General features: G+C 42.7%; 1 protein-coding gene and 2 pseudogenes across 1 annotated transcript in view; 1 reads left to right on the top strand and 2 right to left on the bottom strand.

Moving 5' to 3' along the window:
• Positions 1–1,561: 1,561 nt before the first annotated feature.
• On the bottom strand, positions 1,562–2,677 carry LOC107727034 (ankyrin repeat domain-containing protein SOWAHC-like; annotated as a pseudogene).
• Positions 2,678–4,767: 2,090 nt separating this feature from the next.
• On the top strand, positions 4,768–6,609 carry LOC107727033 (uncharacterized; annotated as a pseudogene).
• A 4,549-nt stretch (positions 6,610–11,158) lies between these two features.
• LOC107727035 (methyl-CpG-binding domain protein 5-like) overlaps positions 11,159–15,675 on the bottom strand; it is a 25,967-nt gene continuing 21,450 nt past the window's right edge. Inside the window, 4 exon segments of the mRNA XM_016536790.1 lie at positions 11,159–11,790; positions 11,900–11,975; positions 12,984–13,057; positions 13,373–14,320. Of these exon segments, the coding sequence (XP_016392276.1) occupies positions 11,731–11,790; positions 11,900–11,975; positions 12,984–13,057; positions 13,373–14,320 (1,158 nt within the window). The 3' untranslated portion in view covers positions 11,159–11,730.

The following is a 15,675-nucleotide window of genomic DNA, read 5'->3' as shown; positions in this document are numbered from 1 at the left end:
TTTGATCTGTGAGGACAGTGTTTGTCCTGTTCCATCCGTATGTGGGATAAGCAGGCGATAAAAGAGAGGTGGCACTGTGATGACACAATGTAATGGAAATATAGAATGGGTTATTTTTGCAGGTTAGTATACATTTTTCTGGGAGGAGGAACTTTTGAGTTCTGAAATGTACAGATTTAGTACAATATAACACTATCTCAAGGAGCAAGAAAACCTTGAATCTTTATGTTATGACCACTTTAAAGAAATATTATACAAATAATTAAACAATAAATAATAAACATTTTTCCACAACCCTTGAATATCATATCTTAAAATGATCATGAACACAGTACATCCAGTATTCAAGTTTCCCTCAGTCAGCTCATATCTCAAAGACAGATATTTTTCTGTGGAGCTAGGCAAGTTTTCCTCATCATCTGCCCCAATTATTAGTGGAGTACCTCAGGGCTCTATTTTGGGACCGCTTCTTTTTAATTTATATATGCGCCCTCTGGGGGATATTATCAGGAAGCACAATGTTTCATTTCATTTATATGCTGATGATACGCAGTTGTACCTCCCATTAAAAGCTGGTGATTCCATACAGCCATTGCTGGAATGTATCTCAGATATTTGACCGATGAGCTTTGTAAAAATCGACGCGTTTCAAAAAGGCGGGGCATAGAGGAGAAACAATAATGTACAGTATGTAAAAAATAATGTTTTTTTAACTTTAAACCACATAAACACATTTCATTACACCAAATACACAAAATAATGTTCTTTTTAGCAGCATCATACGACCCCTTTAAGCACTTTGGATAGCTTTGCTATGTTGAAATGTGCTATATAAATAAAATGTACTTACTTACTGATCATAGTGTTCTTCAATAAAGCCTGCAAGTGCATGACAGCAGAGGTCTTCAGAACACTAAAAATCAAAAGTGCAGGAAATACTCTACTATTTGATATTACATACGATATTCACTTTACTCACATATCACAAAAAAAATGTTAAAGGTCCTTTAAGCATCAGATCTGTCTGGTGGGTGAATTTTAGGCCTATTTCAAAACTATTTACTGTAAATAAACTATGTTTCACAAATCACTTGCTGGGAAAGCCCCAAACAACCCATACGCAGATACATGAAGACATAGAATAGATATATGAACAGAAGTCCACAATTTTACATGAACTCTAGTTCAGGACACTCAACAGTAACAGCTACTCTTCTAATGTCGGTGGGTGTTATTTACAAACAAATTTAGTTTAACAAAATAAAACCAGTAATTCAGGACAAAAGAATGTAACAGTGTTTCTTCTAAACTAAAGTCAGTTGTCTGCAACTCAGCTTTATTCAGAATTCAAAAGACATTACAGCCTTCCTTAAAAGAAAGGTTTTATATACTGTACGTTGTGTTAAGCTATTGTCTGCACAAAACCTGAAGGAAGAGAAATAATATCATACCATAGTTGTGTTTTGGAAGACTACTTTAAAACACATATTGTGCGAAACAAGAGATAAACAAAAGCCCTCAGTAAACAAAAGTGGCAAATGTACTTGAAAGCTGCAGATATTCATCCAAAGAGGTTTGATTTGGGTCTTAGGAGGTTTGGAGACTCTTCTGTAGTATCTTTCTTAAATCAGTCAAGGTGAGAAGTGCTGTGAACTATCTGCGACCTCATGCGGATTTTATTGAGACTGGGTTTCATTTTAGTAAAGGAAGATTTCCTGCGGAGAGATTTGTGTTTGGTTAAGCCACCGCCGTCCTCTTCGCTGCTGTTCTGAGTTTTCAGAGGTTTAAAGTTGGACTGAATAACTCTCGACAATCTCCAGAGACTCGCGTCTCCAGCATCCACGCTGTCTGAGTCAGACTCCACGCATCGCGCCCGCGATGTCCAGGATGTTTTGCACAATGTCGCTCTTCAGATACTGACGCGTTTCTCCTGCTGTAATCCCCGCGCCTCCACATTGCCGTCAAACGCTCCGACTAACAATTTGACGATCTCAAGATGATTGTGCATCGCAGCCAGATGCAGAGGCATGTAACCCGCGCTGGAACGCGCGTTCACAGCGACTAGATGCTCTCTGGCAAAGTTGACAAGCATTACAATCAGCTCGTGTTTGCCGCAGCCCAGTGCAGGCAGGTGAATCCCGTCACGAAGTCCCTCCTCTTAGGAGGCTGGGGTCTGTGAGGAGCAGCCGGTGGAGGCTCTCCCAGCATCCGTCAGTCGCGCACATCATCCACTCGTGCTCTAGCGGCTCAAGTGTCGCGCGGCAGTCTCTGCATCTGCCCCAAAGACACGCGCTGCGACGCGCCTGCGGTCAACTGTTCAAGTGTTTGCGGCTGTTTTTCTGGAGTGTTGCTGATGGAGTCCGGCTGCTTTTCATCTGTCAAATCACCGATCTGCTGAAGTCTCAGGCGCTGAGGTCTGTTTTCTTTCCCAGCCTCTTCCTATGATTCATCTTTCACTTCACCAGTGTGGAGTTGGATTTCTCTGTAAACATGCCGAATTACACACAGATATCTTGGGTCTTGGACTTTTCTCTGCCACCTGTGGTTGATTTATTTTCATAATTGTCCTCCGCCGTGCTGTTGCTTGAATTCCCATTGAGTTCAGATTCTGTCCTGCTGTTCACACCCTCTGGAAACCTGACAGAAATATCCGGCTGTGATTGTGCACCTCCCGCATTACGTTAATGTAAGCCACGCTGTCTACATACCATTTAAAGGCTTCCGTTACCACTTGTTTTAATGTAGGATCTTTGGGCATTGTCGCACAAAAATTATCCGTTAAAGCTACGTTTTTCACGCGACCTCCTCTCTCCTTTATGAAATATAAAACTGCTTCTTGGTTGCATTCGGTCGCCATCAGATTTATTCATTAAGCTTATGAAATACTGTCTCTGTAAGTCTACTATAACAGAACAGGTAACAGAAATCTACCTAGATAACACCGATGTAAACAGACAAAGCTGCGTTTTTCCACCTTTAATCTGCCAGATTCTTCCCTCCCCCGCCTGGACCTGCAGTGCTCGGTTTGTCCTGCAGGCGGAGCGCTGCGCTTCTCTGCTCAAGAGTCAAACAAACTGATTTACCAATGATACATAACAATATGGTCTGTTATTGTTTCATGAAAGACCCCTAATGTGTCGGAAGTCTAGTATGAATCGTTTATGAACACTGAGGTGACACGTTGCATTACAGTGATTGAAGTAAAAAGTTTGGCAACAACGATGCTAAAGAGTGATCTGAACAAATACACTGACAAACATCTTTAATGAACAAATATTTAATAATTCAAAGTGACTAATGAAAAAATACAGAACAGTCTTTTTCAGATCTTTTTCTGAACTTTATGATTTTCTGTCACAGATCAAACTGGATGACAACCATTCGTTTCAAAAGTGGGAAGGCCACACAAAACTCCCTGCTGTCTGTCATTGAGACCCTGCGGTTGTAGCTTTAGTAGCTTTAGTCCTAATCTGGCAATCACCTTATCGCCCTACTGTTTGGACACTCTGACCCCCGGTTTCACAGACAAGGCTTAAGCCTAGTCCCAGACTAAAATGTAAGTCTGAGCTGTTTCAACTGGAAGAACTTGCACTGACTGATCTTAAAATATATCAGTGCGTTCATTTTGTCTTAAGATGCACACCAGTAATGTTTTTTCTAAGGCACATTTATAAAAAAAATTTACTTAAATGTCCTAATTGAACTATGGCCTAATCCTGGCTTAGTCTAAGCTCTGTCTGTGAAACCAGGCCTGAGAGTCCTAACAGCCTTCTTCCACCTTCTGATGCAGAAAAGCTAGTTCATGCATCCAGACTGGATTACTGTAATGAACTATTAGGTGGTTTTCCTGCATCCTCAGTAAACAAGCTGGCATTCTTACCAGGAGAAAATATGATCATATCACCCCAATTGTATCATGTCTATTATTGGGTGTTATGGGGTGTTAGGGAGGGAGTAGTACCTCTCACGGGCGAACAGTCGCACCTCCGGGTGGTTCGTCCGCTCTGGTCCCCACTTGCACCCAGCTCTCACCTATGGCTCCAAGTAGCTGTTTGCATGCAACAGCGGCCACACCCGGTACACCGCTTCGACTGGCGGGCTAAACTAGGCGAGGGTAGCCGGCGGGCGTCAAACCCCCGGTGAACTAGGGCTTGTCTGCCCATGCATGCGAAGACTGGACCCGGCAGACTGAGCAGAAGAAACCACTAGATTGGTTCAACGATCAGAAAGGCGGTTTCAGCAAAGTTCTGTGGAGCGCGATCAGGGCACAGTGAGACACGAAGGACACTGCTGACCATCCACTGCATCCTTAACCATCTCCAGCCGTGTTGACTTTGTCTTGCCACTGGACTTAGGTGGGCCGGGACGAGAGAGTGAGGCTGATGACCATGCGCAACTCTCCCTCACTATAATCCAATTCATGCGCAAGTCATGACTTCACACTATCATTCCCTCAAGTCCTGCGGCGACGGGTGCGTGGCAAAGCGACAGGTGTGGTCACACTGGCAGTCGTAGTCACAATCCTGCATGCATGGCGGCTCAGGCCATAGGGTCGCTTTCCATCAATGAAGCAGCGTTGGAATTTGGCAGCCACCTGAGCGACGAAGCAGCCCTCTTCAGGATAGCACTGCTTCCCCCTCCCCCCCCCAGTGGAAGGGGCTAGAAAAGGTGTCTCAAACATTGCCTGCTTCACCTCTACCCTGGCCAGCACGCTGCGGCTGGTGGGGAACCTATTAAAGCGGTAAGAAAGAAAGAAAAACAACCAAGATGACACCACTCATCATAGGCACATGGAATGTGCGCACATTGTTGGACCATGTTGGGACCAAAAGGCCAGAGAGGAGGACTGCCCTTATTGCCACAGAGTTGGCCAGATACAAAGTGCAGATAGCTGCTCTCAGTGAGACTCGCAACGCTGAAGAAGGACAGTTGTCGGAAATGCACGCTGGATACACTTTCTACTGGATCGGACGCAAGCAAGAAGAGTGCCGTGAGGCAGGCGTTGGATTCGCCATTAAAACCAATTTGGTCAACAAGCTGGCTGCACCTCCCAAAGGAATCAGCGATCGCCTGATGACAGTCCGACTGCCACTCCCTAGGAAGCGCTTTGTCACGCTCATCAACGCCTACGCCCCCCACCATGACTAACTCCAATGAGGTCAAGGAAAGCTTTTACCTAGACTTGAAAGCAGCTATATTAGCCGTTCCCAGAACAGACAAACTCATTATTCTTGGTGACTTCAATGCCAGGGTCGGCAATGATCATGCATCATGGAAAGGAGTCCTAGGGAACAACGGCATTGGCAGCTGCAACGGTAATGGTCTACTGTTACTCGAAATCTGCGCCGCACATCAGCTTCTAATCACCAACACCATTTTCTGCCTTCCAAACCGGAATAAGACGTCATGGATGCATCCCCGCTCAAAGCACTGGCACCTACTAGACTACGTTATCGTCAGGCAAAGAGACAGGCAAGATGTCAAAGTAACTAAAGCAATGTGTGGTGCAGAATGCTGGACCGATCACCGGCTGATGATCTCCAAGCTTATCATCAGAATTCAGCCTCCAAGACGGCTGGATGCCTCTAAGCTGAAGTGTGCCCAGGTTAAGCAGTCACTGGCAGAAGGGCTGGATAGCAAGCTGGAACCTTTCAATTTTGACTTGCACGATGTTGACTCAGACTGGATTACATTTAGAGACGTGGTCTATGCCACTGCCAAGGAAGTGTTGGGTCCCACCACACGGAAGCACCAGGATTGGTTTGATGACAACAACGAGTGCATTAAATTTTCATTTTTGCTGCACTTCAACTGCAAGAGAAGTGCCAGGAGCAGAACGTCGGCCTTTACACCACTTTTGTGGACCTGTCAAAAGCCTTTGATACTGTCTCCAGAGAAGGACTTTGGAAGATCATTTCCAAGTTCGGCTGCCCTGGGAAGTTCATCGAAATGGTTAGGCAGTTCCATGACGGCATGCAGGCAAGCGTACAGGATGGCGATGTATACTCTGAGCCATTCCCAGTAACAAATGGCGTCAAACAGGGATGTGTCCTTGCCCCCACTCTCTTCAGTATGATGTTCTCAGCTATGCTGACAGACGCATTTCACGACAATGAAATTGGCATCGGTATCAGATACCGTACCAATGGAAAGTTGATTAACTTGCGGAGACTGTGGGCCAAAACAAAAGTCCAGGAAGCCACCGCCCAGGACTTTCTCTTCGCTGACGACTGTGCATTAAATGCCAGCACTCAGTTGGACATGCAGAGGAGCATGGATCAATTCTACAAAGCCTGTGATGACTTTGGACTTACAATAAGCACAAAGAAGACCAAAGTGCTTTTTCAGCAAGCCCCTGCAGCACCATACACTGAACCAACCATCATAGTCTACGGCGAGGAACTTGGCGAGAACAAATTTGTCTACCTTGGCAGTACACTGTCCCGTCATGTCAGCATTGATGAGGAAGTCAATTATCAGATATCCAGGCCAAGGTCTGCTTTCGGCAGGCTTTATGACAGAGTATGGGAAAGAAGAGGTATTAGCGTGAAGACCAAGCTCAAAGTATATCGCGCAGTTGTCCTGCCCTCCCTAACTGTAAGCCAGTGAAACCTGGACAGTGTACAGTCGGAATGCCAAGCAGCTCAATTCTTTTCACATGGGCTGCCTCAGAAACATTATGCATATCAAACGGCAGGATAAAATTCTTGACACAGAGATAATCCAGAGAGAAGAGATGGAGAGCGTCTTCGCCATGCTCAAGCACTCCCAGCTCAGATGGGCAGGTCATCTCTGTCGCATGTCTGACGAACGCCTACCAAAACATCTCCTTTATGGAGAGCTGAAGGAGGGCAAGCGCTCCCAAGGGGGACAAAGAAAGCGCTACAAAGATTGCTTGAAGGCATCCTTGAAATGCTGCAACATCAGCCCCGACTCCTTAGCAAGATCTTGCACAAGAGTGCTCTGCCTGGCACACCTTGGTCAGATCTGGGGTGTCGGGGTACGAGATAAGTCGCATAGAAGAACAGCAGCAGAAGCGCCAGCATCGCAAGAGCAGACTCGGCACCGCATCTCTGGCAAACTCGGCTCCAGCATTCGCCTGTCCATTCTGCAATCGAACTTTCAGAACAAGGATTGGACTCATTAGCCATCTTCGCACCCACAAAGTTCAGTGATTCGAAGAGGTCGTGGTCATCTTCACCAGCGAAGGACGAACAACATCATGTCTACTTCAGATAATGATGACAGAATTTTCATTTTTGGGTGAACTATCCCTTTAAGTTCTGTATTGATATAAAATAATATTTCTAAATAAATAATACTTATACATACAAGGCCCTAAATGGTCTGGCTTCTTTGTATATAACTGATTTTCTACTGCACTACAACCCATCACACTCTATAAGGTCACACAATTCTGGACAATTGATAGTACCGAGGAGATCAAAGTCCACTAAAGGAGGTAAAGCGTTCTCTAATTTGGCTCCTAGACTCTGGAATAGCCCTCCTGATGATGTTTGGGCCTCAGACACACTGCAGGAGCCACAAGGTTTTTCACCAATACCTCATCAAGGATTTTTTCCCCCTGGCTTCTTGATTGTAATCTGTAATCTGTTAAACTGTAAAGCAGCTTTGAAACAATTTGTGTTGTAAAAAGCACTATTCAAATACATGTGAATTGAAATGAATGCCTGGTCCCACATCATTCAGACTATTCATACATGTATCACCACATACATTAATCAGGCAAAGCAATTTAGCATTCTTTTTTTTTTTTGGACGTGTATGTACTGTTCTGCACTTCTTGCTTCTGCTCTTGCTTTGTGTGGCGCAGTCATTAAATTTAACACCGTAGCACTTTTGATATCGTTAGTTCTTTTACAACCAAGTGATCAATCTTTGAATTTTTAACGTAAAACCGATGTGAACTTGGTAACTAGTAGAGCCACATTTAAAACGTTTTCTCTACTGATCAGGTAGCAATGCGCAGTGCAGACTGGTACAGCATTTTGGTCAAATCCACTACATGATGTCCATCAATGAATCATTCAAATCACACCACATATCAACAGGACTGAGGTCTATTGTTTTGTTCCATCTGTCTGCAGCATATGGACCCTTTTCACACAACCCTAGTGTCTTTCCAAGAGAAGAAAAAATATAAACCGCTGGATTACAGCAGGCTAAGCGGAAACGTTAATTTTACAGTCACACTCAATCACTGCAGCTTAAAAAAAATATATGCTAGGGTAGTTTTAACAAAATATAGTGTTGCAAGTAGAGATTATTTTTTTTTATTTTAAAGTAAAAAATATGCTAGATTTGTGATGTTAAGGCAGAATCTTACCACACCTGGACAAAGCAGCAGTTTCTGCTTCAGTATTTCTCTTATGAATGGCTCATGAACGTGTTTGTGATCAAGTGCAAATGCCTACAGAATCTCAGCTAGACAAGTTTTTTTTTTTTTTTTTCTGGATTCTGAAACATGAATTTCGGTTGATCTTAGTCTACCTTTTTCCAACATCCAAAGACAGATTGCAGTATGCAGTAATTATAGGAGAAACGTCAAGACCATAAACTTTTGTGAAGATGTTATACACGTGAAATCTTGTGTAAAATTAGGTGCTTCATCATGTGATCATCAACGATCACAAGGAAACATTAACAAGTGGCCCAAAATTTCTAGCAGTGCCCTTTGTTAGCTATCTATTGATAGACAGTGAATACTCAGATGAGACTACAATTTAAGATTTAAAAAAAAAAAAAAATGTATCCATCACACTGTTATTAGTTAGTGCTGGACCTGATTTACCTGCTTCCAGTGACTCATTTTATTGGTCGCCTCTGCTTAGCAGTGATAAAGCGCACAGCTTTGTATGACGGCAGCCTTAAATTCAAAGGACTGTATATAAACAGAAAAACTGTAATATTCTCTCATTTCAAAAACTAAGAGTTTAACATTGATGAATAATTTTGTCCAAGAAATAAAACACAAAATGTAATCAACCATTGCTGAAACTAACTGAATAAAATGGTGAATTTGAAAATAGTATTAAAACATGAATTTGAAAAAAACTAAAATATACTTTCAATAATTTCTGATGATCCATCATATAAAGCTACAGTAAAAACGCCAGTTTAATGACCAAGATTTAGTGACCAGGTTTTAATTGAAACATTGGTGCAACATCATTTCAATGTCACATCACAGCATGACCTGTAATGTTCACAATATTTACAAAACTGCTGTTTAGGACATCTTAAAAAATAAAATGAAACAATAAGAAATTATGGACTTTAACAATCTAAACCTAACAGCCACATCAAAGCTATCAGAAACAAACATAATCAAGTGCACAACATACTTTACAAAGTCGACTGCTGTAAAGTACATACTGGTGAGAAAATATATACTCAGATACGTATTGAAAAAAAATACTGACATCAGAAATGTTTGTAATACCAGTCAGATACCAATAAAAAAACAGCAAGCAAAGAGAATAAAATAAAAATGTCCACACACACACACACACACACACAGAGGAAATGAAAGAAAAGGACTGAAGAATTGAAATGGAAAATGTTTTGGGCAACACTGACACATGAACACATGAACACAAAATGTTTTTGACCTTGAACAGTAAGACTTTCGCAGCATTGCACTGACAACAGAGCCGACTTCACCAGCAGAGACGCACGAGCCGACCGAGTCTGTTCACGGGCTTGAACCATTTCTCCTCTGAAACACATTACAACGATATCTGCGCCGATATAGTTCCCAGTTCCACGGAATGGAAATATTGCACTTAATTTCGTAGTGAGATTTCTGTAAAGATTGACGACAAGGAGAGAAAACAGCCAATATCTGCTATTTAATCTGCCCTGCTTTAGAGTTTAAAACGGATGCCAGCTGATGAGAGTGTTTCACACAGCAATGTGCTGCGAATCCCACACATACCTATAGAGTTTACACACAAAAATAATTCAATCAGCTCTTCATATTGAGTTAGTGTTGCTGGCAGATGTCCATGTCACACCGTGTTCTCCAGTGATTCTGTGCAACCGACACTGACCTCTGACCTGTTCCATTTCCCAGTCTATGATCCCTAAAGTCACTTCTCTAACCCTTCTGATCGTATATTCATGAAAGTATAACAGACACCAAGACAAAAACAAACTCCTCTCAGTTTGTCACTCAGAAGTGACATTTCCCATGAACCCCTTTAGAACATGAATCTGAATGATAGCAGGACATTCCTGAGTCTGTATGAGATTCAACACATCTACAGCTCATCGGTGTCTTTCCTTAATGCAGCACACGAAGACAACATCACCATATTACACCCAGATTGGGCCGCTCAGTGGTTTCTGACGTCGGCTGGCTGATATGTTCCCGTTCTCGACTGATTCTGACTCCTGACATGTGGAAGCTAAAGTCTGCAGCTACTGACAGCGTTTTCCCTTTTCCACGTTACTGAGATAAAGTGATTGGTGTTCGGCTGGTCATGTGATCTCATGAGGCCCCTGAGCCTCTTCATCTAGAGTCAATCTAATTTTATTTCATTACTGATATGACTGGAGGTTTCTATCAAGTGGACATCGAAATGAAGATTTTCCAAAAGTACTGTTAATTTCTTGATGAGTGAAACTTTAAAAGAGAAAATACTGAGTGCATCATGAAAGGCAAAGAAACACTGTTAACAGAATAATACTGAAGTGTGTGTGTACACAAGTATAAGGCTTTGTGCGCAGGGCCGTATTATTGCAAAGTTTAACTGAACAGGTCAAATAAACAGGGAGTCCATGCATCACTTATAACACATTATAAGGCCCCTAGTTTTCCTCTTCGTTGGCAATTACAGTAAGAACGACTCCAATAAAACCTCACAAACCAGTGCTGTCCAACTCAAACAAATACCACAAAGGAGAGACCAACTTAACCATATAAAGACAGAAAACTCAGCAAAATGACACGGGACAATTATAAACATGTTCATGTATTAGTGTTTAGTGCTGGAAGACCTAAATATATACAAATACAACAAATCCACAAAGGAAAGACCAACATAACCATATAAAGACAAAAAAAACACAGCAAAATGACACGGGACAATTATAAACATATTCATGTATTAGTGTTTAGTGCTGGAAGTATATATATATATATATATATATAGAAGCCCACGAGCTCGAGTCAAACCCGCATCTAACCCATTGAGCTGGTGAAGTCCACTCCGACACACACACACACACACACACTCAAAATACAACTCAAACTGAAGCTTAGAAAAGTCTCAGATTGACTCTTATTCATTGTAATGTCGCAGGGCCTTATGGGCCGATGAGACATTTCTGTTTTGTACAGCTGAAGATAAAGTGTGCATTGAGTTGGCTTGTACATGTCATTATCCTACAGTATTTACACTTCTTCCCATGTTTTTACCATGACATTTCTGTATTGTCTATATACACATCGAAAACATATCAGAAATATTTGGACTGTCTGTGTTCTTAAATGCAGTAATTTTCTTTTTTGTTTTTTTGCATTTTTGATATTTTTCCTTGTACACTAGAAAAAAATAGTTCTTCAGCAAGTTGTTTTTGCTGCCTTTTCTAATTGGCTGATCCAGCACCTGTCAGTCACTGGATGAGGGCGGAGCCACGATGAGTCGTCTGCTAGAGTGTAGCACCACGATCAAAGAGAGAGAGAGAGAGACACTGACGCTGCTGTTATCTGGAGATCTTCCTCCTCTTGGGTTTGGGCAGCTTGACTTGACGATCCTGATGAACCTGCAGATCGACAGACAACAGCTTCACTGTATCATCCCTTCATCCAATCAGAACAAGCTCCATGATGTGTGTGTGTGTGTGTGTGTGTGTGTGTGTGTGAGAAACTCACAGTTCCAGACATCTTGTCCAACTCACTCATGGCCTCATGAATCGCAGCTTCTAAATGATGATTCAGTTTTCCCGCCCTGCGAGAGAGAGAGAGACACGAGATGCGCACCTTTAAAAACAACAGACGTCGAGCCAAACAAAAACACAAGCGCTCAAAAAGAAACATGAAAGAATGTGATATTAATGACTTGTACTATCTTAGTCTATGTATTATTGTTATTGACATTATTTGGTTGCTAGAGGAGTTTTTCATCGACTGGGGATCAGAGATTAACGAGATTTCTCAAGACTTCCTGGTCCCTGGCCGAATTCTATTCGTTTAATTTTACTGCCATAACAGCATCTATAGCTATTTTCAGGGATCAATGTATATTAAAAGATACTGTAGGAATTGAAAAAAAACGAGAACCAACTCACATCAATATAACAAACAAGATTTTTAATTTCAGTACTTAATAAATGTAAGATTATTCCTGACTAAACTTTTTTTTTTTTTAAATCCATTAAAGAACTGAGTAAAGAGGTTTCCCTGGCCAAATAACCTTATATCAAAGAAACATTCATTTTCTGGAGAGCTGCTCTGAAACAATATGTATTGTGAAAAGCACTATGCAAATAAACGTGAATTGAACTTACAACTGTGAACCTATCACTAGAAATTGGGTGAAAGGTGACTTTGAGGCATTAAATACAGAGCACTGAAGTGTATAAAATACCATGAAACTATGATCCCATTCTCTGTGTTTGCTGAAGGGAGAATTAGGAAATCTGAGAGCATTATAAAGATGAGTCTGGCGGGACGCAGATCTCAGATCAGCTGTAGTGTCTGAACAAGACTGTCATGTGCTGGTCTCTTATCATAGTAGCATCGGCTTATTATTTTACTTGCTTTTAAACAGCATGTAAAAACTCAGACACACCATTCAACATTCTCAATAGTTTTTTTTCCTTCTCGAGTGAGTGTTGCACCTTTTCTTCAATGGAGATGAATTTTTGATTTTTGGTTTGAGCATCTCTTTTTTCCACTTGTAGATGTTTTCCAGCGTGTGAGTGTTGTAGGATCGCTGTGTTACAGAGAAACTTACTTCCTGGTTTTTTTGCTGGCTCTGTCCAGCATCTGAAGGTCTTGTGTTAGTGTTTTCAGCTGCTCCGGTTCCACCTAAAAAACAAGAGTTTAAACAGCAGATCTGTTACCCAGAGAAATATTATCTGCAATATTTACTACTGCAGTTTAAAGATTTTACTTAAATCTTTGATCTCAAAGCCCTTATAATCCGAACAACCACTGACAAGTTCACAGATCATCAGTCGCCCCACCAGAACCACGACACAAATCTCACTGCAGCGTTCACCGCTGCTCTACGGCTAAATGACATGACGCTTCTGTAACATTTTCACACTTTATAATAACAGAATGACTTTTGCATTAGGCACCTTCAAGGGCATATAGACAGGACAAGGCAGCGTCTCTTACCCTGGCCTGTTCTGACAGCTGCATGCTGGAATTGCGCCCATGCTCTTCTCCCACCAGTTTGTTCGGCCAGGGCGGGAAGCCTTTGATCGGCCAGACCAGCTCGCTCACATTGAAGGCCCGGGGCCTGTAGTGCAGCAGCTCTGCTGAAGGAGAGTCTGGGTGCCGCAGCTCCTCCTCGCTGCTGAGGCTCCTGGTGTCCGAGGGGCTGGGTGCACAGTGTCCGTTAAAGTGCCCGTTGAAGTGAGTGTAGTCTTTGAGCAGCGGCCCTTCCAAGCTGGTGGAGGATCCGGGCGACTGGTCGTCTCCGGTGAGCGGCTCCCCGTATCCTCCGCGAGGCAGCGCTCCGTTGAGCTCCAGCCGCTCTCTGGAGTGGTGGCTAAACCGCAGGCTAGCACTGTCGTCTGTCTGAGCGTCGGAGGCCATCTCTGGCAGACACTCCATCAGGGCTTTGCTGCTGCGCACCTGTGTGGAGCACTCCAGAAACTCCTCTCCTCTCCAGTGCGTGTGGCTGGGCTCGTCCCAGTGCGGCCGCGGCGAGCGGAAGAACTCGTGGGCGTCAGCACCATCGGGAGTGTTCTGCTCTGAGCTCCTGCGGTTGTGCGGCGGGCGGCTCGTGCCCTCGGATCCGTGTGGCGTGTGAATGACGGCGCTGACGGCGTGAGGCAGGCTGAGTGGCGGGCCGATGGAGGCGGTGAAGGCACTCATGGCGCTGAGCGCGGGGACGGGGCTGGCCTGTGTGCTGCCGCTCACGCCAGCGCTGATGGTCACCTGCACACCTCTGCCAGCGGCGTCCACCACCGCTCTGTAGATCGCATCCACCGAACTCTGACTTCCAGAGCCCCCCGGCACAGAAACCTCACCCTGCAGCTTCTGCGGAGCGTCGCGGTACAGGCCTGCGTCTCCAGAGAGAGAGCTCATAGCCGGCGGGACGCCGTCAGGCATGCAGCCCTGAACACACAAACAGAAGCATCTCATTTAGAGCAGGGTCGCTACAGTCAGAGAAAAGAGCTGTTTTACTGGGCCCATGTATATAAAACTTCTCAGACATGCTCTTAAGAATAGTCTTAAGCTTTGACTAAAGTGTCAAAAAATTCTTAGTAATATACACAGTATACACACATATATTATGTAAACAAAAACTTATTTGGGATGTGATTAATCGCAATTAATCATTAGACAGCACTTAATATCCAGCGATATCGTGGACTTGATTGCACAGATGCTATTTAAACTGAACTGAGCTGGATGAGAACATCACTGAACTCCTAAAAGCAACTTTCAGTAAAGTCTAAGACTGATTCTTAAGTGTTGAACTAAGGACTACAATGATGTCAACCCTCGACCTCTGAATCAGCCAATAGTGAGCCTGCTCACGTGAAGTCACAGCAGCACAACACCAATCATTTAATGTAACTACAAAAAAAAAATCATTTAATTAAGACACTGAAATATTTTAATATTTAAATGTATTTAAAAAAAAATGCTTGCATTGTGCAAAATTATCACAAATTATTACTGATGCTTTGTTTTCTATTGGTATGTCTGCTCGTTTACAGTTGGAGTGAACATCAATGGCTCCATCAACTCCAGGAAAGCCCACAATCCTCATAAAAGTGGCTTGTTTTTGCAATATGGTTTGGTGGTCAGTTGGAAAGTCAATAAACTGCCACATAGTAGTGGCCAAAAGTGATGTCCGGCCTGAGAAATTGGACATCTTCACCCTTAATTAAAAAACAATTTTGCATTATTGTCACACAATTTCCCTAATTAATGCTGCACAGTTGCTTTGACACAATCTGTATTGTTAAAAGCACTATATAAATACAGGTGACTTGACTTGACTTGACTAATACAAATATAGAGTGCAAGATTTTGTAAGCATATTGCATAGTTGCTTAGAGTCAGTTATTTTATTTGTGATAATAATGCAATGAAACATGCCAAATAGTGAGGTCATAATGTTTGGCCATGCTGTCATACAAAGAAATTATGAACACATGCAAAAACAAAATATAGATCAGTGAACTCACCTTTATGAGGTCATCTAGCAACATTGAGTGACCAGTTTTAGCTACTTTCAATTGAAAGCAGTTGGCAACACTGGTCAGTGTTTTTTTTTTCCTTTGTATTTTGATGGTTTAAGTGAAATGTGGGGTCATTAAAAAAATAAAAAATAAAAATCCTCACATCACTTTTGGCCACTGTTGTGTTTGGTGGGGTTAGTGCCACAATATGTAAGACCCTGCTTACAGTGTCATCACCGGTGCATTGCTGCATTTTTACAAATTCCCAGCCAAAAGAAT

The sequence above is a fragment of the Sinocyclocheilus rhinocerous genome, unplaced genomic scaffold (genome assembly GCF_001515625.1).
Source record: "Sinocyclocheilus rhinocerous isolate Xijiao unplaced genomic scaffold, SAMN03320098_v1.1 scaffold7723, whole genome shotgun sequence".
Lineage (NCBI taxonomy): Eukaryota > Metazoa > Chordata > Actinopteri > Cypriniformes > Cyprinidae > Sinocyclocheilus > Sinocyclocheilus rhinocerous.
Note: the sequence above shows the minus strand (reverse complement) of the source record. Positions and strands in the feature narration are given on the sequence as shown.